Below are 26,859 nucleotides of genomic sequence, written 5' to 3' on the forward strand. Positions count from 1 at the left end.
ATTGTAATGATTTTAAATACAAAATCTGTGTGGAAAGCAGGGTGTGTTGGGTGTTCCTAATAATCCCTACTGTACTGCATGCTGGCAATTTTTTGCTTCTGAACAATAGGCCACTCCGACCTTATTTTAACTGCTCTGAGTGGACTTGAACATTAGTGATTGATCAGATTAGTGATAATCTGACCAAACAATTTAGCAGAATTTTGTTGCAATTTCTGCGTGTATTCACCTTTCAACTTTATACATCTTTGTGATATTTAATGGATTCAAAGGAGTTGTCTGGCATTTTTCAAAATATCATTGATTAGATTGATATCAACTTCATCTGGTGTCAAGCATGAACAAGTGTATTTTCCAAAATATCCAACTTTTAATATTCTGCTGCTTCTATATGTATATCAGACGGCAGAACTAATACATACAGCTGTTTGTTTTATCATTTCTTTCTGTATGTAATTGCCTGTGTTTTTGTCATTGCAGGACTGTTCCCGGCTGTGTTGAACCTGGCATCCATGGCAGATATATCCGCTAATGCTACCTGTGGTTCACTGGGTCCAGAAATGTTCTGTAAGCTGGTGGAACATGTACCAGGCCAGCCTATTAGAAACGCTCAGTGTCGAATCTGCAACCAAAAGAGTACAAAAGCAGCTGGTAAGAGAGATTCACACATACAAACACACAAGACCTATAGGCATGGTGATTACAATAATGAATCATGCTATATTAGTTAATTAGTGCCAGATCGGCCAGATGTTAATCAATCATTTTGTCTGAAATGATAATTACTGATTGAACTGAAGAATCAATCGCTACCTGACAAGATGACAATACAAAATTAGCCTGCGATCATAATTCACACAGCCAACTAGACAGTCAGCTTTTTAGTCAATCAATGACACAGTTAACCGCTCAGCCAGTCACACAGCCAACCGTCACTGAAGCAGTCAGTCAGTCAGTCAGTCAGTCAGTCAGTCAGTCAGTCAGTCAGTCAGTCAGTCAGTCAGCTAGTGAGTCCAATTAGCTTTTGTTACTTGCGTAGTCAGCTTACCAGTCAGGCAGTTAGTCAGCCAGGATGAGAGGAAAAAAGAAGTATAGGATATACAAGTGCTACTGCAAAAAGGGGATGAGAGACAAAAACGAAAAGCTTGAAAAATAAAAGAGAGATGAACTGAGACCAAAATGGTAATTTTAAAACACTTCTATCTCAATTAACACTATACTATACACTAAGACTTATTTAATTTAAGTGATCAGTTGATTGACGGACTTGCTTATCGTTAATGGAATAGTTTCACATTTTGGGAAATATGTTTGCTTTTAAGAGATTAGATGATAGATACCACTGACATATCTTTCCATCCCATATGAAGCTGGATACAGGAGACGCTTAGCTTATGCCGACCTTACACCAAACGACCGTGAGAGTCTTGCTAGAGTTGGGCCGCTCTCTCGTCGTCTCAATCATTTGCTGTAAGGTGGTCATAAAATTCAGTCCCAGTCTTTTTCCCATCTTGATGTTCCAACAAAATCAAACGTGTTTTGATATTATTCTATCATGTTGCATCTTGTTTGTTTAATCCTTACAAAAACCGCTTTCTGGGAACTTATGTGGACTATTTCTATCACAAACCCCCATGTAAAACCACAAGTTGTTTTTATACTGTATTTCACTTTTTGTATGAAATAATACAATGTACATTTTGCTAGTTAGTCAGCTTCAAAGGTGATGGTTGGTGTATTTTTTTAAACTTTTGGATAGAGCCAGGCTAGCTGTTTTCACCTGTTTTCAGTCTAAGCTAACACTTTCCTCTCCCCAGCTTTAAATTTATTGGACAGATATACAAGTGGTATATCTCCTCATCTAATTTTCAAAAGAGAGTATCACTCAAAATGTTAATATAAATGAGAGGAGAGGATAACCTGACCCGCCAGATGGTTTGTTACACAGGACCATCTGAGTAGCCGTCATTGGAAACTGTTTGAGAAAGTGCAGGCATTTAAAAAAAAAAAAATACCTGGCAGGTGACTGGATGAACCATCTGTCTATCACGTTCGGCATTTTTGTTTTGAACGAACGGTACCAGCCGTCATAAACCACGGCCGTAGCTGCCAGTAGCTCCTCACCCGACGGTGATTGGTTCGGTTTACTGCTGTCCGGACATAAACGTTTTTGTGATCCTGAAATTCTTGCGTGATATTGTGAGAATCCAGCTGCCGTCCAAGGTACAGTAAGGAAGATGCTTTCAAAAAGACAGGAGGGAAAATACTTTTACCAAAGGATGTATAGCTTTTTTTTATTTTGCTAGGGATAGTTGCCATGTTTTCTTGAACAGAAATGTCACACATTAGTAGCCCGGTGATTGACAGCTGCAAGTCTGAAAAACACATTTTCACTTAGAAATACTCTCTCACACTCACTTAAAGTTCTGCATAGTGAGCTTTGCTATGTAATAAACGAATAATGTGTCTTCTTCCTGTTCCATTAAAACTATTGTATAGAATAGTAACAAAGGTCAGGAGTATGCAAATAAGATGACATTTTTGGTTGTATTCAGAAGTATAATAAAATCATCTGAAATGGAAAGGAAATATATATATATATTTTTTTTACAGGGTAGGAAAAATATGCTTTTGATTTGACCTTGAATTGTTGAAATTCCAGAATTTTATAAAAAGAGTGTAGAGGAACATTTCCCCCTCAGAACAACGCTGGATTCAAGACTAAAATGATTTTTGTATATTCAAAATGTTACTAGAATGCAACAACTGATATGCCCTTTCTCTGTTTCTCTCTCTTTTGTGTGTGTGTGTGTGTGTGTGTGTGTGTGTGTGTGTGTGTGTGTGTGTGTGTGTGTGTGTGTGTGTGTGTGTGTGTGTTTACAGAACAACATCCTATAGAATATGCCATAGATGGCACCAATCGTTGGTGGCAAAGTCCCTCTATCAAGAATGGAATGGAGTACCACTATGTGACTATTACTCTGGACTTAAAACAGGTAGATACACACCTGTAATACCATACTTGTGAGGATATTGCATTGACTTCCACATGTATTCTCTAGAGGCTTACCCCAACCTTAAACTAATACATCTGTTTCAAACATTCACTCCCTGTAGCATTGACAGTTGGCTCCTTCTTCACAGAGAATAACAGCTGTGGTCGGCTTGGATTTATGTTGGTTGCAATGGATTTTTAATGGTGACTCTTCATTACTGGAATCCACTGTAGCCGCCATGAATCAAACCTGACCACAGCCTCCATTGTCTGCGATGAGGCAAAGCAACAAACCTTTTTCGTTTATCAAGGTTTTGAGTTTCAAATTAACCTATTAACTCTACACAGGAACACCAGCTGGCTGGGGTTTTTGAACCCAGGACCTTCTGTTAGATAAAACAGTGATAATATGAGGATATGGCTTGGCCGGGAGCCATATCACAGCTTCTGAAAAGTAAAATACAATCATAAAAATATGAATTTAATACCTTTTGGATGTGCTGTTCAACTGTTGAACTAAGTGGTGACAAAATAATATATTTGGGTCAACAAATGCAGACAACATTGGTTCCAATGCTGCCTTTTTTTCTCAATTACTGGAAATTCCGCCAGATGTCAATTACTGGAAATTCTGCCAGATGTCCCACATTTTGCCCAATGTCAGTTACCTTCCGCTTTTTTTGTGTTGGCATTTTAAACTCTGTTGGATTTATGAGGACTATGGTTAACTGCTCCTCAGATCTCTGCAGGTTAAATCCAGACAGCTAGCTAGAATATCTGTCCAACCTGAGTTTTCTGTTGAACGACTAAAACAACCTTTGAACGTACACATTTTCCACCAAAACAAGTTCCTTCTCGAGGCTATTTTGCAGAGGCACCGTAGCTCTGTCCGGTGCTTAGCACCGCATAAGACGATTGCGATTGGTTTAATGAAATGCCAATAAACTAGAGCACGCTTTTCTCCCATCCCGGATTGCTGTGTGGACTAGCCAGACCTTCCTCCGCAGTAGGGCTGTCAAAATTGCTCAAAAATGACGTTCGAATATTCCCTCTAAAATAACACAGAATATTCGAACTATTCGAACATCTGGTTACGCATGCATCCAAGGTGGCGCGCGACATCGTGACGTCAAAATGATGTAATATCCGGCATCCAGTATGTAACGGCTTTCAGGCGCGCTAGCAAAGCAGACAGCCAGACAGCCTCTGCTACCGCGAGCGTTTTTTTCCACATATTTTTCTTTTTTAAATTTGAATATGAATTTTCACCTTCGAAATTAGTTTTTTTAAAACTATTCGAATATATATTCGAATTTAGAATATTCGTTGACAGCCCCACTCCGCATCGCTGAGAAGGAGGGTCTGGCAATGCGAGACTAGTCTCTCTATAACAATGATGTTTCTATGTACTTATCTGAACACTTACTGCCACCATCTTGCTTTTCTGTCAGGATGTAACTGTCTTCTTAGATCACATAAATGCACCAGGCTGCATGTTGTCAATCCCATTGTGATTAGAGCAGTTAGTTATATGTCTATGTATATATGTATAATGTTTTGTCATCTAAGGAATTAAGCCACCTACTGTTATTTCAGTAGTGATAGTTGAACCAATTTTCTTATCAATCATTTTATACGCATGCTTGTTACTCTTTAAATAATTGGGTTTGTATTTTTGATTTGGAAGGCTGTCTGTGATTGAGGGACTGTGTACTGGCATGGGGTGATTTAAGACATCTAGTCTAGTTAAGAAAGGGTAATTAAACAGATTACATCTCCAGAGTATAATTATATAGTCTATGTCTTGAGAATAAAACTAATGAGCGTAAGAGACTTTAGTTCATGAGAAGCCCTCGGTTCATTAAGAGAAGCCAATGAAAAATTGCTTTAAAGGTTAAAAATGATTAATTTTAGATGTACAGTATAAAAGGCCAATATTCTAGACGGAAATACAACAATGCAAACAAAAGCCTGAAGTAACACAAATTAGCATTAACTACTTAGACATAAGAGAATATTGCTTAAGCGGAATGTGCCATTTCCATTTTGTCATCTTAAAGTAAATTTTTGTGGGCTCATACTTACACTGCTGTTTGAATGTTGTGAGATTGATTGAATCTGGGTCAAGATCTTTGTGACAATCTTTGTAACACCTCCCCACAGTGCAGAGGGATATAAATTATAGTGCATTAAAAAAACTTTGAGGCTAACAAAGATGTGAATTGGTGAATTAGAGGTAAATTGAAAGTGCAATATAAATGCTGTCCATTTACCGGTCCATTTTTATTGTTTAACATTTTACAGGCTTTTCTTGTCACAAAATGGATAATATTATTATGTATTTCCTAAAAGCTAAAACCGAAAACCTGAAGCCAATGTTTAGGTATCAAACTGTCTCTCACTATCTCTCTACATTGCAGAGATAGACCTGAAAGTTTAAAAAGTGACCAAATGTAACTTTCAGTTTGTGTTGATTCTAGCGGCCGCTTTGGACAAAAGTGGTAGCGTTTTTACCACACCTGCTGTCATAAAGGTCTTTTCTTTACGGTGCTAAATTTCCCACTGTATTAGTTAGCGTTACTGGGAGGCCATACAGTCGCGATGAATGTTTTGCTCAGACAGAAAATCATTCATTTACAATAAGAGAATATGTTACAGATGCATCGTTGCATTTCAAGTGTTGCATACGGTAACTTAGCGTACTTTGGATGTATCGTGAGCTAAACCAGGTATCATTGTCACTGTGTCATTGAGTGCCATTTACAATCCCGTAATTGTCTCCATCTGTTAAAAGCCCAACGGAAGTCTTTCACTTTCACTTTCCCTTTTAGCTTTTTTTAAAAAAAATACCGTTCTTTTCACTGTTAGTCTGGTTTGCTGTTAAAGGTCATTTAAGACCATTGTATGAAAAATGACAGCGCTTCAGAAACAATAAAAAGTGACATATAGTCATATTAAGATGCACAATAAAGATATATCTTAATCTGTTGCTGCACCTTTTACACCATGTTTAAGTAAGAGGAATTAGTCAACCAACTATAAAATAGTTGTTAATTGTTTTCAAACTCTCACATCCAAAAACAATTAAAATGGCAAAACATTTGAAAAATTGAAATGACTAAGTCTGCAAAGAACAGAAACTCCCAATTTTTGCAACTGGCTTAATTGACAAAGAGCAGAATGCCTCAGAATCAAACAAATCTGAGACTATTAACATCTCTTTCTTCCCCATGGGAATCTGTCTTTACTATATTAATAACTTAAACACACAGTCAAAACAGTGTTAGGAGTACATTATAAGAACAAACAAAGTTAAAATTCTGTCTTACTAATTTTCTTTTTTAACCTTTATTTATTCAGGGAAGGTTCACTGAGAGGAAGCCTCTCTTTTGCATGAACGCCCTGATCACATTTACACATTCAAACCTGGAAGCTGCCCAGTACAACCACAGTCTGATCTGCTGGCCACTGAGCTGTTGGGGTTAAGGGCCTTGCTCAAGGGCACCTCAGTGGTGGTAATGAGGGAGGGACAAGCACTGTTCTTTCACTTTCCCCTCCCAGATTTTATCCTGTCGGTTTGGGGATTGAACTGACAATCTCCCGGTCACAAGCTCACGTCTCTAACCTTTAGGCCACCACTGCCCCAATGTACCAAATTAATATTTGGACTATTTCAGGTCAGCTTCCTAGTATTCATTTGGAGTTGAATTTAATGAAGAGGCAGAAAGAGAGAACAGAAAGAGGAGGCAAAACTGAGGTGAGCTTTATTTTATTTTTTGCCAACCATCACATACGTAAAATATAATTATATCTCTGGTCAGGAAGTAGAGCAGCAACCATCTTGACATGTTAATGACTTCAGGCCCATCAGTCACACCTTTCACCACTGTGGTGTGGCTGCAGAATATATATACACTTCTAAATAGTCTCACAAACACGCACGGACACACGTTTTCACACCTGTCACCAGAGTGGTATGGCCAAGGAATGCATACGGACCCACATACATACTTTCTCACTTACTCACTTCTGACAGTGTGGAGCGGGAGACTGACATGTACACACACACACACACTTTTCTTTCTCTTATCCACAGTCAAGCTTGCATCAAGATGTGCAGAAAAATGAATGAAAAAATTGATTATAAACACTGACAGCTGGTTAAGGGGGGTGTGTATGAAGAAAGATCCTTCTCTTGTTCCATTTGTCACAAGCAGGTTCTTTAAGAGCTTTTTAATACCAGTGTACTTTTTCACAATGACCACTTACTGGGCGTCTCAGTTCTAACAGTCCTCTTCATATGATGGTCGTGTTTGACATGTTCACAGCGTTGAATTATGTGTATTTATTATAGTGAAAAGGCTGTCCATCTTACTGTAAAGGAGTAATTGAAGACTAGAACCACCATAGCCCATGCAATGTAGCGCTGTGATTCAAAAATTATTATTATTATTATTCCGTTGTCTATGCTATTTCTTCCTCCTATATGTATATATATATATACAGTATACTGTATATATGTATTTCTATATCTCAAATGTTTGGACCCGAGATGGCCTTTACAAATAACTTAATCGGGTGGGTGGGTGGGTGGTTATCGCCTGTGACATCACCGCCCTCATTTCCTCTCATGTTATCATTGAACCTCTAGATGGAAAGACTAAATAATGAGAAAGAGTGGGAACTGAGGGTGTGTGTGTGTGTGTGTGTGTGTGTGTGTGTGTGTGTGTGTGTGTGTGTGTGTGTGTGTGTTTGTGTTCGAGAGAGAGAGAGAGAGAGAAAGAGAGAGAGACTGTTGAAGTCTGTGTATGTTCTTCATAATTTTTAGATGAATTCTTGATTTGTAATTTTACATCTGACTTGACAATCAAAGGAAAAGTCCTCTACAGAGACCTGTTGAAACCCATTTCTGACCTCATGATAGCTTAGTTCATTTCCTTTATAGGTTTAAACAGTTTTTATTTTAATTTCAAATAATCACTCTTTTTTTTTATTATTATTCTTATGATTGGGCTATTATACTTCCAGTCATTGCATATCACACTAAAAGTTTTCCGCCCATGCGTCGCATATGTGTGAAGTCTTGTGTTGCCTCTTAGGTTTAGGCATTAGTATGCATATAGATTAAGAAATTAATAGTAAATGTATTAGGACTACTTTACCATGATGGGTTAAACTTGCCTTGCCATGGCAACAATCTTTTTCCAGCTTCATTCAGTTCAATTGCAGTTATTATGGAAATGCAGCGGCCAGTTTGATTGATGGGCAGTTTGTTCGAGGTGGTGAAATCATGCGCCGGCCTGCTCTCTGGGGGCGGGAGGAGAACCTGGCAGAGTGATCAGGGTCCTGAAAGAGGCTGTCAGTCAAAGTGCTGTCATTAACCACCGCTCTTAAATACCTTAACATACATACACACACACACACACACACACACACACAAATACACACAAAGACTATCATAAATGCATACATGTCACATGCAAAATTGCTACCTTGCATATACCAAGAACTTGTACATGCACACATACAGTATGCACTTAGAAATATTTAAATTTGTAGGTGCACTGTATAGATGAAAGGGTGTATGGGGGAAAAACAATGAATGGAGTTCAGATGTATGCTCGGTTATATATAATATGATATTAGAGAGACTTAAATCATATGAATTTGCTGCTCCTACGGGGAAAATGTAGGCTTTTTACATTCTTGTTTTATTCTGCTGTCGTCTCAATCTTGACTCACATCGAACAACAGTGGGGAGTACCAACCTCATCCAACCTGTGCATTCAACATAACTTCAGAATTACAAATATCCTTACTTACTAAGTCAGACATACATTGTAATCAGTCTTTTAGATCAATACTACCCGTGAGGTTACAGATAAGGTTTCTGGTGTTGACTTCAGATGGCTTTATCATTGAAAAACCCTGCTGGGGTTTATTGTCAATGTTTCTTTGTTTTTTTTGTCAGCACTTTTCTTGCTACTTTGCTCCATTGTTGTTGTTATTCGTTTGACTGATTTAACAGCTCTGTCTCTACAAGCCTCACTCAACATCAATTAAAAGCCACTTTCAAGCACTCTAAAGTTGGACATGAACACTCAAAGATGTTCAACAGAATGACAATACAATGGTATTTATTTACATTTATTTGAATATCCAGATCACTGAATATTGCAGCTTTAAACCTTAACTCTTCAAAATCATCATAGTCCAATTTACCACAGTCAACATTCAACAGTCATTGACCGGCTCAAGAACACCTTAATATGGTAGATGCTTGAGCCTGGAGTCCACCCGTTCTCAAAATCTATCATTATAAGGACTCAGTAAACCTTTACCTAGAAGTTCCATGTACCGTAGTAATAGCTAAATGTTTGGATGAAAACGGCACATCTTGACATTTTGTCTGCTAAACATTTCCCATTTTAAAATGCAATGGGGAAACATACCTCAAACTTAGATAAAATTTAGCTTTTCTTTACTTTATATAATAATTAAGAATATGAGAATAATAGATGGTCAGAGGTTTTAACGCCAGAAACAATATCTTTTTCATAAAAAGAGAAAAGGTAAATGAAACATCTGCTGTACCCAATGAAACTTTGTTGGTTTATGTTTGACAGTAGCTCGGGCCAAAGCAAGAACGTGGGAGTGATTGCAGCATCTGGTGTTTTGTTCAGACTAAAGCATGTTTAAAAAGCTTAAGGCTAAATTACGACCAAGTCTGTGAGCCACCGTGTTCGTTTGTGCATTTGTTTTATTTTTGTGTGTAACTGTGTTTTTGGCAGTTCAGACAGAGAGGCAGACTTAAAGAGAATAGATTTCAATTGGACATTTCTCAGTTTTATCCAGAGGCCGTCTGTATATGCTGCACTTCACTGCAACCTCTGTTTAAGCCAACGTGAAGAACACGTTGGCTTAATATATAATTATTTTATGATTTCTCCGGCAATTTGGTTAAAACTTTTCAATTGTAATGTGTTTGCTGCAGAGCTGTCAAGAGACTGTCATTTAAAATCCTGCAGCATCTCCCCAAATTGTTTTTGGTGGCAGCTCAGTGGTAAAGCAGAGCAATCTTAGGATAAGATGACTGTGTGGCTCCAGTGAATATCTCTTGCTTGTTTGCCTGCACTAAACTTGGCAGTCAGGGATGCTGGATGATTCACACTATTTAGAACTGGGCCAAAAGCTACTTTTATTAGTCCAGTGAGATGTTAACACACTTTCTCTTGAAGAACATTTTTAACAAGTCTGCATACCAGGCCTGTTGCTCTGACGGCATATCCACCTGTGTGTCTGTATGTTTGTTTATGTCTCAACAAAAGAATTCTGTTGGTTTTTTTTTGTCATTGTTTTTTATTCCTTTGTATCTGATCTGTATTTTGTGCTTTTGTGTGCAAATCCTGTTATAATTAGCTGGAGTACTAACTGGAATTGGGGTTTGATGCCAGTTTATCAGGCCAAAGAAATGTTAACACATTTCCATGTGAATGGCCTGTAAACAGCAGCTGCCCAGTAAAACCCCTGTCACTCTGTGTCCAAATCACGCTGAGACAAAATGGATTCTTCATACTCCATTTGATTGTGGGCAACCTAACCATAGTGGACACAGGGCTTAAGTGGACTGATCATTAAAATAAACATTTTAAGTGCTCATTTGGCTACTGTGCTCAAATAGGTGCAAAAAGCCATTCCCTGGCATGTCATGAATATTTCCAGTCAAATATGTAAGATTGCTCCAATAAAATGCTTGGGAACTATTAGAAAATAAATATGAAATAGTATGGTTTGGAGTATTAGTGTGTTAGAATCACTGTTAGAAAAAAAGCTTACATTACAACTCATCTTATAAATAAAGCTGATGTTGTATATCAGGCTGCATCCAAAACTAATCATCTTCCTCTCAATTTAGTTTATAATAGACCATGCAGGTTTGTTCTTGGATGTCCTTTAATAACTTGCCCTCTACCATCATAAGTTTACATCGACATTAGTTTCATTATTTTTCTTTTTTTAAAGGTCCCATGACATGGTGCTTTTTGGATGCTTTTATATAGGCCTTAGTGGTCCCCTAATACTGTATCTGAAGTCTCTTTTATATAGGCCTTAGTGGTCCCCTAATACTGTATCTGAAGTCTCTTTTATATAGACCTTAGTGGTCCCCTAATACTATATCTGAAGTCTCTTTCCCTAAATTCAGCCTTGGTGCATAATTACAGCCACTAGAGCCAGTCCCACAATGAGCTTTCCTTTCTGTGTCTGTAGCTTTAAATGCTATTGAGGAGGGGGGGGGGGGGCAAGGTGGAGGGTGGGGTGTGGCCTTTGCTTGATGATGTCTCTCTCTCATGGGAGGGCTAAATTCTCTTGGCGGGCAAAGCAGAGAAATGGGAGGTAACCTTGCTCCTTATGACCTCATAAGGAGAAGATTCCAGATCGGCCCATCTGAACTTTCATTTTCTCAAAGGCAGAGCAGGATAGCCAGGGCTCGGTTTACACATATCACCATTTCTAGCCACTGGGGGACCATAGGCAGGCTGGGGGAACGCATATTATATATATGTTTTAAAACCTCATAAGTGAAATTTTCATGCCATGGGACCTTTAAATGTATACATTTCAATTGGCATCACCATTTAAAACAATGTATGGTACACTTCTCCCCAAATTATCAATCACACTAACACACTCCATACAGTTTTTGGTTTCTGTTCCTGCAGTCTCTAAGTCAATAGCTAAGAAAGCATTTATGTTTAAAGCTCCCTCTGATTGGAATAATCTAAGTATTTGATCCATATCATTTTTCCACTTTGAAAATGCCCTGTCTTCTTATTATCGGATCAATTGTACATGTTCATAATGACGCTACCATAATTATGTTTTATCACTTTGTTACCTAATGCTATCACTGACAACATTTTTTCTATAATCTATGAATACATGATTTGACATTTGGTACCGTTTAATTATCTTGTAATTTAGTTTTTTGTCAAACGTTTTGTCTAATTGTGCAAATATAGTTTTTTTGTCGTCGAGGACGTACTTAAAAAACGAGATGGCACTATTGAAGGAGTTATTCCTAATAAAGGATTGTGAGATAAACATTTGAGACACTTATCATATCTGGAGATAAATGAAATTTTGTAGCCTTTATGTAGACTTGTAAATAATTTGCTCAACTCCTCTGCAATCTCAACACTTCTGTCTGAAGTAATGTACAATATAGAAATGAGCAAATTCAGTCAGTAGTTTATTCACTGACTGTTTCACTCTTTAACCCTTGTGTTGTCTTCCCGTCGACCTGAAACTTTGTGTTTTTCTGGGTCAAAATTTCAACATTTTGTTGTTCTTTTTCTACACTTTTCTCGATGTTTTTGTCGATTTTATTCCAATTTTTTTGTCACGTTTTTCCAATTTTGTTATCATTTTTTGTCACATTTGGCAATGTTTTTGATAGGGTTTTTTTATCGATTTTTTTTCCTGCGTTTTTCTAGCTTTTCAAAGATTTGTTACTTTTTTCAACGTTCTTTTGTCATAGTTCTGATATAGAAAGTTTTTGGAAACAGGTTCACCCGAGTTTAGTTGGACTTTAAAGTGTTTAAGTCAGAGTATGCCGATCTGCTTTGTGCTCTCCTGTTGATGTAAAAGCAGTACTCTAAAGAGAGAAAATAATATTGGATACCTTTGGTTTCATGACGTCTTTGTGCATTAACCAGCTGGCACGTTGGCATGCGGTTTTCTTATACATAGACAGAGATTATGCGTATTCAGTTTTAGAGATCCCAAATGTTTTACTCCTTTATTTGGTGGGGTTTGACTTTATCCAGTAAGATAACATTTAATTTACTGATTCTAACTTGCATTTCCAGGGTCTGAAATTTAACCTGATGAAACATGTAGACACCCTGTTAGTTTGAGCTAAAAATTGCCAAACCAGGCTGCAGTTAAAAAAAATGTAACAACTCAATTTGAAAAGTGAATCCAGCCAAATAAAATATATATATGCTGATAATATGATCTGTTCATGATGTGAACTCACTGTGAACTTACCTACCTGACATTAAATGTGATTGATGCAAGAAAAACATTGATTTACCAGCCATGCAATTTACTGCAGGACAGTTATTTGTGTGTTTATTTGTTGATGCTGTGTTGAGCTTTAGAGGCAAAAAAATCCCTTGTCTGATCCAAATCTGATCAAAACAGAATATGACACTGCAACACTACGCACGCACGCACACACACACACACACACACACGCACACACGCACACACACACACACACACACACACACACACACACACACACACACACACACACACACACACACTGCATAAGCTATCTGTGTTCATCTCTATGTTTAGCTGCTGGAGTTGCCTAGCTGTCCCAAAGCTGTCACCATATTACAAGCTACCGCTGAGAGCTCTTTTACACACACACACACACACACACACACACACACACACACACACACACACACACACACACAATCCTGTCCTTGATGGGAATACAGGTAACATTGACTCTTTGTAGGGGGTTTGAATGACTGCTATAAGGTTACCCTGAAATAAGCTTTTTTTCTCTCTCTCCTTCTCTCTCTCACACACACACACGGTAGCTTTCTCCCTATTCTAATTGCTGCAATGTGACACTGCTTTCCACATCACGAGAAGAAAGAGACAAATACTCAGAGAGAGAAAGGATGGGTGAAAGATGGGGTGGTGAAACGAGACAAGGAGTCAGCATTTGACCTACATCCAGTGTTTGTGTCTGTCCGTCTAGCTGGTGATCGAACTGAAGGAAAGTCAATCTAAACAACAAAGATCATAGTATTTAATTGACAAACAATCTGGTAATTTCATATTTTTTATTAAAAAGGTAAGCATAAAAAAACAGTGCTTTTTAAAAAACAAAAGTAGTGCTGATGGCATTTTTAATACTTGCTGATAACAATCCCACAATGCAATTGTGCTACAGTTGTGCAACATACTGTAACATCTTTCACTGATGACCCAAAATGATCATGATTCATGTGTCCAAAATATCAAGAAACTGCTCACTAGGGCTGTTGGAACAAATTCCGAAAGTCTAATATAATTTGAATAATAAAAAAACAATCAATACTATTCGAATGCTGAAATGTGATTTTTTTATTAAATATGTTGGCTAACATTAGCTTATTTCCCTCTTCTTACCTTGGCCTACCCGCATGTGAAAACGAAATGCTTTTGTCATGTCATATCTGATGTTCAATAACTGCTGGAGTGAGAAACACAAGGCATTGTGAGGTCTTTATGTTATCATTTTTCCTAACTGCGTTGCGAGTTATAGGAGCTTAGGTGGGAGCTTAATGGAGACAGCTAAAGTTTATGTTAGCTGCCCTACAGCTGTCTGAGTTAGCTTCAACTTCATATATTACCTTCTAATAGCTGTATTTTTGGTAACGTGACAATCTGCAAGAAACAGGTTGCTTATAAATCACTAAAATAGTAGTGACAGCACTGTTTGGCTTAGTTATCAATGTTGTTAGCTTTGTGGCTAGCACTATTGTTAGTTAGTTTATGACAAATTGTTTCGGCTGTGCTTTTTTTGTTTTTTTAGAGGTTATTTTTTGGGGGCTTTTCCCTTTATTTAGACAGTGACAGTGGATAGACATGAAAGGGGGATGACACGCAGCAAAGGGCAGCAGGTCGGATTTGAACCCGCACCGCTGCAGGACTCAGCCAACATGGGGCGAACACTCTTACTGGGTGAGCTAGAGGTCGCCCCACGGCTGTCAAGGTCAAGGTCAAGGTAACTTTATTATCCCCGAGGGGCAATTATTTGTACAGCCAGCAAACACGCATAAAGACAAGACAAACAACAATACAGCGAAACATAAAATACCCACAATATCTAAACCACAATAGTAAAATACATACATTTAAAACAATTCTGGCAAATTGTTTAAAATGGAAATAGAAGTCGGGATAAAAGAGTTTCTGAGTTTATTGGACCTGCATCTGGGCATGCAGGTCTGTGCTTTCTAACATGATGTCATTGTGCTAAGTGATCATCGTTAGCCTTTACAACTGAGCCGCTTCACTACACTTGTTATATAATGTTTCATTACAGAGTTATCTGTTGATTTGTGTTTGTCGCTGTGTGCTCCTGGTGGAAAATGAATATAAACAAAGTTGCGTGCCAGAAATGCATTGCGCCATGATGTAGGTCTCCTTCAAAGACAGTGTTGGAAGTCCCTCTAGTTATACTGACCTACATCATTACCTAGTCCACTATTTGCACTAATTGTGTATTGACTCTTTACTACATTCAGCCTCTATATAGATTGTTTACTCATGTTTACTGTGTTATTACTGTTTTACATCACTAACTAGACCACTACTTGTACTAACTGTATACTGACGCCTCACCACATTTCAGCATTTATAAAGACTGTCGTTTCATATATATTGCTTATATCATCACTAACTAGACTACAATTTGCACTTGATTCATGTTTATTTGTGGTATTACCTAACCCTAACCCTAAGCAAGTGATTTCAGACAGCAGCTATAATATATGTGTGAGAAGAAGTTAGTGAAGTGAGTTTAAACCAATCTAATTCCTTTAAAAGGTCCATTTATTTGGTTTGTTGACAGTTATCAAAATAGAAACTTACTGCTTTGTTCATTTTAAATGTTGCTAACAATCATAAGGCCTATTGTAATGGATATAAATTTAGCATTCCAATGGAAAACCAAAGTGGGATCATTGTAATCAAAGTTGTTTCCGCAGTACATGTATATTATAGGCTAATGTGTTTTTCAATATCTCTGTCCTCTGTTTTCCAGGTTTTTCAGATCGCCTATATGATCATAAAGGCAGCCAACTCACCTCGCCCAGGTAAGCATTCTGCTTCCTAATTTCTGTTTAGACAGCCATACACTGTTTCACGTGTTAACATAACTGCTTTGATTATAAAATAAAACAATGACTATGTGATTAAAGCGGCGGTCTTATGAACTGTTAAATATAGAAATTACAGCCTTTGTAGCACACAATTCTCCCACAGAGAATAGTTTGAAAGCTCAAGATGGCATTCAATAAATTGCATTCTGCAGCTTTTAATGTTCATTATATGGCAATGGCAATTGTATTTTTAAAGCACCTTAATTACAAGTAAACATGAAGTGCTTTACAGTATATTAAAAGACAAAATATAAGCATAAACAATAGAACAAAGCATAAACAACAAACAAACATTCAATCAATCAATTCAGGAGGTGGAATATCACAGTTGTGGTCTAAGCTGTTAGGAAATATGTGGAATTGAATGTTCTGTCAATTTTCTAGGTATTTTAAATAGGTTGACCTAGGCACAATCTTGGATCTCCATCATTATTTCTATTGATCTTTTTTTCCTTTTCACATCACACCTTTGAAGCTTTTCATAAATTTTTTTCTTCACCAATATTCTTGTCCACAGGTAACTGGATCCTAGAGCGTTCAATAGATGGGGTGACCTTTGATCCCTGGCAGTACTACGCCATCACAGACACAGAGTGCCTGACGAGGTTCAACATTAATCCACGGACAGGACCTCCATCCTACACCAGGGATGATGAAGTTATCTGCACATCTTTTTATTCAAAGATTCACCCTCTGGAGAACGGAGAGGTAACACTTTTAGCTAGAGAAGTTGTTACACTGCCGCTGTAATCTGTGCTCGAGTTCGGTTTAGTTTTGGGTTGATTTGGATGGTGCCAGTCAGTTGGGTTGACTCAGGCTTGGATGGAGTGGGTCAAGTCAAGTTTGATTAGGTTCGGAATATTTTGATTGGGTGTGTAGAGTAGGATTTGGATTATGCTAAATTGAGTTAGACTAAATTAAGTTTTGGGTAGGTAGACTTGTGTTAAATTGGATTGGGTTGATGCAGGATGTCTTAGGGTGAATAGGGTTAAACTGTGTTAGGTTGAATTGAGTTTAGTTAAACTGTGTTAGGATTGCTGGGTTGACTTGGGCTTCTAAAAACTATGCCTGCCTAGCATTTAGAGAAGGAAAACAGATCTAAAATAGGAGCAGGAAAAAATCTAAAAGCCAGTCAACGCAAGAGGCTTAAACTTTATGGGTTTGAGGAGCATTAGACGAACAGAGAAATTATCTGAGAAAGAGAGTGATCTTGTGGACCGGTGTACATCCTAAGTGATTGATTAGGGGGAATGAGGTCTAGGTGTGCAGGCAGGTGATGGTCAGGTCATTGGGAATGTCAGTATGGTCTGAGGGCAGTTTGGAAGGGAATAACAGATTAATAGAGTTTGGAACGAGGGATGATGTTGCTACAGTAGTGGACATGAATAATAAGCAGAACATGTGCAAATGAAGAAGAAGAATTAAGAAGCTCCACTCATGACACCAGGTCAAACCGTCTAAAATCAACACAGAAATCATACAAAATGGAAAAGAAAGTAGAATGTTTATTTCAGCTCTCGTAAAGAGACCAGTCTAGTCTTCTGAGCAGGATAAATTTTGAAATTCTGTGTGTCAGTTTTCAAGTTAAAAAGTAGATCAAAGCTTGTGTTTTTTTTAAAAGTAGGTATATTTATTTCAATTGTGCACAACTATTAATATAATTTTAATCACTGATAGAAAAGAAACACACTGACACGCACATGTGCACACCGCTGTTTACTGCTGTGTTGCTTTGATCAGCTGTGTGTGTGATTGCACCCAGTAAGAACAGAGGGCAAGCCTGCAATTACTGACATTAATGAAGAGAAAGAGGACTGCGGAACACACACACACACACACACACACACACACACACACACACACACACACATGCAGTGAAAGACTAATCACACATCTACATCTCCCACATAGGCCTCTAATTGTAGATGCCTGTCTGAATATGTATACACATTTACATGGGTGCTGTTGTGTGTGTGTGTGTGTGTGTGTGTGTGTGTGTGTCGCACATGCCTCCATGCATGTGTGTTGTGTGTCTGTCCTGCGGGGGAGCGTTAGGGGGGTGCGAGCTGGGAGATGTCAGTAGCCGCACGTAACGGCGGAGGTGTATGAATGTGTGTACGTGTACTGTGTGTGTGTGTGTGTGTGTGTGTGTGTGTGTGTGTGTGTGTGTGTGTGTGTGTGTGTTTGACAGCTCCCTAGCCGTCTGATCACAGTGAAACCATAATGAGTCGTAGGCGATGTGTCACAGCATCGCACACACTCTTACAATGTCACCCCACCACTCATCACACACGCACACCTACATACACAACCATCTCCTTCGTTACTTCCAAGTGTGCAGCTTGCACCCATCAAGTGTTCCCCCTTAATGCACACACACACACACACACACACACACACACACACACACACACACACACACACACACACACACACACACACACACACACGCCCACTCTGTAAGACTTTTTTGCAGATCCCAAATGTTGCTTTTGGCCACATTAGTGAGACAGACAGAAGGACAGACAGGCAGTCAGGCAGCAGCTCATACTCCTTGTTATGTGGCTGCCTGTTGATTATTGGTGATACCACATATAACTCTTTTTATTCTTCTTCTACATTGATTTAAAAGTAGAGCAAGGCAGTAACAATACAAAATGTAAATTGCTTTGGTAGACAAAATAAAAATGTCTAGCAGTCAATGTTTGCAATGGATATGGATCGTGAGGTGCAGAATCTTCCAATATGAACCAAATTCATAGAGATACTGGGCTGAACAAGTGCATGTAATATTGAAAGCACCATATTTTGCCTAGAAGAATGGGGTATAAGGATTTGCCTGTTTATGAATATTTACTAAGCAGTTAACAGATGATTATTGTTCAGTAACAATAATGATTAGAACAAAAAAAAAGTGCATTTCTTTATTTAACTTCCCATGATTCCACAAGATTGGGATTTGTTGAAAAAGAACAGCCATACTGTGTTGATATGTAATACATCTGTTTCTGATGGTGCAGATCACCTGCTCAGTCTGTGATTGTGAAAACTGGTGTGCACAACTGGGTCCTCTGAGCAGTGATAGAAAGACCACCATCACATAGTGTTTGTTTGTTTGGGAGGGACTGGCCCAGCACTTCCTGTTTTTATCGATTTGGTGATGTCATTGCTGACATCACTGGGCCAAACCAAGTCGAGGGTTTTTCTGTTATGAAAGAATTTTCATTTGTTTGTTTCTTGCTTTTGAAAGTAATGTGTGATGAATGCTTACCTTTAAGACAGCAATTTAGTGATGTGAAGGAGCTTGTTAATGTCCAGCAATGATATATATAGGTTACTGCATAGTTTAACCTTCTCTTGTAATGGTTCTGACGTATTCAGTCTAGGTGTGAATTGATCACTCCATATAAAGCAGTGGGATTTTGCCAAGAGAGGAGACAAGGTCTGTAATGTTACTGAAAATGGCAAGCATGTCCTCCTGAAGTGTAGTAAATATGATTCAGAGAGGAACATCTTACGTGACAAGATATATGAATTAGGACGGGGATGGAATTTAGCAGGGATTTTAGGGATGGGTAAGGACTCAAGGGAGTGCTGCAAAGCTCAGTTTAGTTTTCTTAAAGGTCCCATGACATGGTGCTCTTTGGATGCTTTTTATAGACCTTAGTGGTACCCTAATACTGTATCTGAAGTCTCTTTCCCGAAATTCAGCCTTGGTGCAGAATTACAGCCAGTAGAACCAGTCCCATAATGAGCTTACCTTAGTATGTGCCATTTCTGTGTCTGTAGCTATTGAGGAGGAGAGAGAGGGGGGGGCAAGGTGGAGGGTGGGGGTGTGGCCTTGACCAACTGCCACTTTTCTCGTTTGAAAGCCATGATGTCTCTCTCTCTCTCATGGGTGGGCCAAATTCTCTGGGCGGGCAAAGCAGAGAAAGGGGAGGTAACCTTGCTCCTTATGACCTCATAAGGAGAAGATTCCAGATCGGCCCATCTGAGCTTTCATTTTCTCAAAGGCAGAGCAGGATACCCAGGGCTCGGTTTACACCTATCGCCATTTCTAGCCACTGGGGGACCATAGGCAGGCTGGGGGAACGCATATTTAATGTTGAAAAAAAAACCTCATAAAGTGAAATGTTCATGCCATGGGACCTTTAAGTCTACAGGATTAGATCGTAACGTATAGTTTTTTATTTTTTTTAATTTAATTTAATTTTTTTTATTATTAAACTGTAACCTGAAGTACTTATAAGCCTTGATATTACATACTCCAGTACAGTAGGTGGCAGTATGCACCTAAACAAGTTGGTTGCGCCCCGCCATTAAACGCAGAAAAGAAAGAGAGGAGACAGAGGGGGAGGCCATGCTGCCAGAAACATGTGCTGGTTGTTTGATTTTAGTTCATTTACCTTGTCGAGTTACACCTGTAGTGGGGAGCGCTATAAATAAATCTGCACCTTTGGTAACTCATGATCTCTGCCAACCTACCACCTTCCTTAGACATTTGAGCTAGACTATTCTACATAAAGTTAAGTCCACTAATGGTGCGTTCTTTGAATGCTTTGGATCAGTCTAGCTCGCCCTATGTTTACCTGAGCACATGGTTTGTTCCAGTTAGGTGAGGCTGAAAGGGTAAAAGGCTAGTCACTGCGCTGTAGTGGTACAGTAGGAGGCAGCTTGTCGTGAGGCTGCAGGTTTATCTGTTGATTCTTCTTGCTAGAGCTATAAGTTGTTTTTTTGCTAAACTTCCTAGAGTTTGTTCTTTCTCTGTTTCACTCAAATTTTTGCAAAGAAACACCATGCTTTTTTTCAACAGTCCCTTTGTTGATCTTTAGATAGGCTCGTGGCACTACCACATCTCTCTTAGTAGTCCTTTGGAACGATCTACAATCCGATTTGAAATCTATATAGCAAAAACTGCTCTTTGCACCACAGATCCTTACTTATTCTCTCTCTCCTCAGCCATTTTAAAATATGTTCCTCTTTAATCAACGATGTTATATTTAAGCATTTTTTGAACTTATGTGACTTAGTGCAAACACTTAAAATAAACACCACGGTTGAGGCAGTTTATAGCCTTTATTTCTAAGCATTGACTTATCTTTTTTGCTTTTGCAAGTTAGTTTTTTTTAATTAAGAAAATAAACAATGCTTCCTGTTAAAAAAAGCTGTTGCTATTTATCCTCCTCCTTCCGATCTGTTTATATTTGTTGTCTCTGGCTTTTCACTCCCTTCACCATCTGCCACGGCGAGCAACTATAAAAGCACCTTTAATGTTTGTCTCAGCAGTGTCTCGGTTTAACTCTGCTGTTACACGCCAGTACTTATCTGTCTCTGTCTATAGATCCACACGTCTTTGATCAATGGTCGGCCCAGTGCAGATGACCCCTCCCCGACCCTGCTGAACTTCACCTCTGCCCGCTACATCAGGCTGGTGTTTCAGCGAATCAGAACGCTGAACGCCGACCTCATGACTCTGACACTCCGTGACCCGAGAGATGTCGATCCCATCGTGACGAGACGAGTGAGGCTCAACACACTTTTATTTTATTTTATTTTGGAAAATATAAATATCTGCCAGGAAATAGTTTCTGGTTCTGTTACTATATCTCAAAGTAATATTTGGATCAATGGCTTAAAGTCAGAACTAAAAGAGACCAAGTCTAATATTTGCATTCATTACCAAGTCTAATGATTAAGATAGTAACTCATAAGTAAGTCATAATTATCTGATATTAAATCTGAAATATGACTCAATATTACAAGATACTAAGTCTTAGCAATGACTTACGAAAACTTTTAACTATTTAGATACAGATAAATACAAAAAAATCATCATTCGTAGTTTGTCATAATTTATTTTTTTATTTAGAAACTAAATGAAAATGAAACTCAATCAGCCGAAAAGGGTTAGGCCAAAAAGGCATTGTGATTTTATGTGTGAGAAGTGATTAATTTACCATTTACCAGTACTGCTGTTCGACACATCACCAGATGTGGTGTTAGGCCCAGGTCAGGACATCCTTTTTCAGGTGTAATCACCACAGAGATAAGAGAACACAGTCTTGTTCTAATTCTGCCTCTTAAACTGCTAATATGCTCATTAATTTGGTCGTACTCATTATCACATGTTTTCCCTTTCTCTCTCTCTCTCTCTCTTTTCAGTACTATTATTCCATTAAGGACATCTCAGTCGGAGGAATGTGTATCTGTTACGGCCACGCCAAAGCTTGTCCACTCAACACTGTTACAAAGGTAAAATACTTAACTCTGTTTCTCTCAGTCCACTTAACAATAGCACCAAGGTAATGGAGCCCCTTCATACTGTTGAACAGGAGCAGAGAGCACCCTCGGCCACCAGCTTTTTATCTGCCGCCTCGAATCAAACTGTGTGTGTGTGCGTGCGTGCGTGCGTGCGTGCGTGTGTGTGTGTGTTTGTGTCTGTGTCTGCCTGCCTGCCTGTCTGCAGGGGACACAGGTGACACAGTGAAGCGTTGTCTCCCGTGTCACTTCAAACAGTAGAGTGTTTGAAACGAGACACCTGATCTTTCTCTCTCGCTCACCACACACACACACACACACACACACACACACACACAAAGTCTTGTGTCCTTTACATGTCCTGAGGCTGAACCACGAAGACTAACTCAGACACTGGTGTCTGGTCCCTTGGTGATGATGTCATTGACAAAAATTGATGTCACTGATCTGTAAAGTCTATTCTTCCTAGGCTATATTAAAGAGGTATTTTGAATTGACTGGAAAACCAACCAAACCAATTACCTAGTCAATCTCAAGCAAGGTTCAAGTCTCTGCAACTGTGTATTCTTGCCATAGAGACGTGTCCTAAAATTTGCAGCTGCCTGGAAAGTGGTTAAAATGAAAAAACAAAAATCTTTAAAATTAAAGTGTTTGCAAACATATGTATGGTTTTCTGGTTCAGATATAAAACCTCAGTGGGTGAATATAGCATGTGGTCCAGTAGAATAATGCATTTTAATTTAAAATGTTATTTCTGAACATGTTTCCAATAGGGTAGTATATATTTAGTCATATATTTAGTCATTTATTTATCAATAAGACCTAAATCTGAATTTTGTAGAGATTTTCTCTAGCCCTTTCTTCCCAGAAGACATCTAGCTCCTTTACTTTGATACGAGTTCATCCATCCATGCAGGAAAGTCCTGGGCAGACGTTCAGGAAACAGAAAAGGTGGAGACCTGTGAGATCGTCTACAGAAAATTTGTTCAGATGCATGCTCAGTATGAAGGCAGCCTGAAGCCAGAGCTGTAGCATTGTGTTTCAAATAAAAGGGGCAAATTCACTCGTGCCAACAAATCCAAACTTGACTCTCGCTGTGCTACTGTACTGCTCTCCTCTCAGTTAAATCTGGCACCCTCTTCACATCAACCAATTTACAGAAAGTCCTAAATTGAATTACTGAACCTCGAAGTTGGCAAATGTGCTGCTCCATTGTGCTTTGACTGTGTTTAGTTTTGAATGTATTTCTCTCCTGGGAGAGTAATAGGGAACCCATTGGCTACCGACTGACAATCTGAAATTCTTTTATTGCCATTAGCTCTCCTGCGAATACATTGTTTGATATGCTTTCAATAGGTCATGCATATTGGTAATTACCTGTTTTCAGCGCTCCATTTTCACATGCATGTGAATGATGTGATGCCACACGATGTCACACAAGGAAGACAATTTACTCCACTACACACACCCACCCTTATCATTATAACTTTATTTATATAGCACCTTTAAAAACAGAGTTAACAGTCGTTGACAGACAAAGCAAAGTAAAAGCAGGATACCCAGAGGTCAATACAACAGAGAGCTTAACAGTAGGGCCAAACAATAGCAAGACAACATTTTGGGTAAGTAAAAACAAGAAGACAAGAGAGAGGGTTTGTTCATGTTGTAAATTGTATGTTTTATACGCCGCTTAAAATTGTTAATCTTAAAAAAAGAATGCAGTGCATCCTCCCAATTGTATACAGGATTGTTTATGAATTAATGTCAAGCCAAGACCCAACATTTTGAGATGTACATATTCGTACTTCACCAGACACTTGAATTCATATTTGACGATGACTCAGATTGTTACCATGTTCTTCCCTTTAATATCAGCTTCCAGACAATCCATTTATTTAAACACAGTTGCTCATGTCTGTTTAATTTACAAACCTAACAACCTTTTTTCATTTATTTGTGTGTGTGTCTGTGTGTGTGTGTGTGTGTGTGTGTGTGTGTAGAAGTTTAGCTGTGAATGTGAACACAACACATGCGGGGAGAGCTGTGATCGTTGTTGCCCTGGTTACCACCAGCAGCCCTGGATGGCAGGAACCTTCCTCACTCGACATGTCTGCGAGAGTAAGAAAAAATACACAATACAATGGCAAATTACACCCAACTACCCACAATTCCTACTCACCCAGAAACCAACAGTCACTTTTTAAACTTTCCGTACTTGTAAATGTTCTTCCAGGCAGAGTTCATGTGGTACTGTAGGCGGCCACATCATTTATTGTAATGCAGTGTATGCGCCCACACACCACATGTCAATTGGTAAAATGTCTGTAATATTACTAGAGCACACCTACTGTACAGTTTATATTAAAACAGGCTTTACAGAATCAAACTGTAAAGGGCTCACTGAAATTTGTATTCTTGCCAGCCACTCAGGTCTTTGATATAAGACTTTATAAAGAAATCGAAAGTCACCTCCCATCAATTAACCTTCATCAACTATGTAGCAGCAGAGCGATTAGGCAAGAGGCCTCCACCTGTCATCATAAAACTAGGGTTACAATATGTAATCTTAAGATATTTTATTTTACACAGGCTACACCTTCTAACAGGCTCTGTAGTCTTTGTGGCCCGCTAACTGCTTCCTCTGCCTTGACACTGACACAACAAGACTAAGGTGACAAGACGTTAAAGGTCCTGACTGGCACAATAGTAGGAACCAGCCATGACAGATTCAGCACAGAACAACCCATCCTTGTAGAGGGTGTTAAGTTAGGAACGCAGCAGCATTATGCAGTCTGGTTCAGAATGAATGTAATAAGTGATCTAATGCAGTGGATAAATAGTCTATATCCACAACGTTCCACTTCCGGGATTGTTCAGGTGCTGCCGGATATTCTGCTGGATGTCTTTCATTTCAGCCGGATGTCCGTTACCTTCCACTTTCTTTGTGTTGGCATTTTAAACTCTGGTCAATTTATGAGGACTATGGTTAACTGCTCCTCAGATCTCTGCATGGTAAATCCAGCTAGCTAGACTATCTATCCAATCTGAGTTTTCTGTCGCATGACTATAACAACCTTTGAACGTACACGTTCCATCAAAACAAGTTCCTTCCTGAGGCTATTTTGCGGTGGCGCGGTTGCTCCGTGCGGAGTATAGCGCCGCCCAAGGATATTGTAAATGGTTTAAAGAAATGCCAATAAACCAGAGCATTTTTTCCTCCCATCCCAGAATGCTGTGTGGAATAGCCAGACCCTCCTCCGCAGCGCTGTGGAGGAAGGTCTGGCGAGACTAGTGTATGGACAACACTGAACTGAAATAAAGCATCTTGGGGAAAGCAGCCTAGTGCAGCATACAGTAGGGGGAAGCCCAGCAGCACCACAGCTTTACAGGTCATCAATGCCAAGTCTGAGATCAGACCTGGAGAAGGGCCCTGAAATGTTCTGGAGATAAAAGCATTTCCACAGATTTCCACAACTGTTATTCCACCAAACAGAACTGTGAACATCATACTTTAACTTCCCAGAGAGGTAAAATCCTTCCTCATAGTATTTATAAAGCTTATAAAATGCTCTGCAGTGTTTCGGCATGATGAATGGACCTACTACTCAAACCAGCCGTCCTGGATCAGATCCCTGTGATCCTTGTTCTGTAACACCTTTTAAACCATGTCCACAATCACATTGCAGAACCACACTTTGCTTTTTTCATTTATGAATTTAAATGGTAAGCTGTGTGTGGAGGAAACGGGGGCTGCTGCTCAGCTCCCAACTCACAACCATACTGTGGGAAATGGTGAGGGTAAGCCAAGACCCACTTTTTCTCCCTGGACTGTGGCGATAACACGCTGCTTATGGTCAGTGTGGGAACCTTAGGGTACCGTCTTCAAAAAAGGGTTTGATGTTTTTCTAAACACCTACAGTACATACAGTATGTGGAAGACATAAATGGATTAAAAGAGCATTCCTCTTTGCCTCATGCTCTGTATTTGGATAGAGTAGGCAGCAGCAGGACTCAACAATCCTATCAAATGCAGTACTACACTTTTTACAACTGTGTGTGTGTGTGTGTGTGTGTGTGTGTGTGTGTGTGTGTGTGTGTGTGTGTGTGTTTTTCAGAGTGTAACTGCCACGGCAAAGCAGAGGAGTGCTACTTCAATCAGACAGTAGCAGACCTGTCACTCAGCCTAAACATCCAAGGTCAAAACAGAGGGGGTGGAGTCTGTATTGGTTGCCGTGACAACACAGCTGGAATCAACTGTCAAACATGCGTTGCAGGATTCTACAGACCCACTGGGGTACGTCACATATTCACGCACCTGTGCCTTTTTTGGAATTCGTTATGATTTAGTGTTAACTGTGCAAAAATGATTTCTTTGTTTTCTTCACCTGGCCAGGTGAGCGCTGAGGAGGAGAAGCCCTGCATCCCCTGCTCGTGTGACTCACATGGTTCCATCAGCCAATCATGTGTCCCAGATTCAAGCCAGGCTACGCCCGGTATGCAAATATACTTTTTAATCTTACAGTCTGTCCTTAATGTCTATCAGTCTTGTTCTTTTTTTGGGATATTATTCATGTTTGAACTAGTAGACACACATACAGAGGTTTTTAGTGAATGCAAGCACACGTTTTAATTCATTTTAAAGTGGTACTTCAA

The 26,859-nt window shown here is 39.1% G+C and overlaps 1 protein-coding gene across 4 annotated transcripts in view; it reads left to right on the forward strand.

Moving 5' to 3' along the window:
• lama2 (laminin, alpha 2) overlaps positions 1-26,859 on the forward strand; it is a 192,402-nt gene that overhangs the window by 39,683 nt on the left and 125,860 nt on the right. For 3 of the 4 annotated variants that reach the window (XM_028604575.1, XM_028604576.1, XM_028604577.1), the window contains exons 2-10: positions 481-651; positions 2,884-2,996; positions 15,831-15,882; positions 16,466-16,656; positions 21,290-21,469; positions 22,111-22,200; positions 24,207-24,324; positions 26,322-26,500; positions 26,600-26,699. In XM_028604575.1, coding sequence (XP_028460376.1) covers positions 481-651; positions 2,884-2,996; positions 15,831-15,882; positions 16,466-16,656; positions 21,290-21,469; positions 22,111-22,200; positions 24,207-24,324; positions 26,322-26,500; positions 26,600-26,699 — 1,194 coding nt within the window. Of the gene's footprint in view, positions 1-480; positions 652-2,883; positions 2,997-15,830; positions 15,883-16,465; positions 16,657-21,289; positions 21,470-22,110; positions 22,201-24,206; positions 24,325-26,321; positions 26,501-26,599; positions 26,700-26,859 lie in introns of those variants that run through there. The other variant, XM_028604578.1, reaches the window with a different exon arrangement.

Source organism: Perca flavescens, chromosome 18, assembly GCF_004354835.1.
Source record: "Perca flavescens isolate YP-PL-M2 chromosome 18, PFLA_1.0, whole genome shotgun sequence".
NCBI lineage: Eukaryota > Metazoa > Chordata > Actinopteri > Perciformes > Percidae > Perca > Perca flavescens.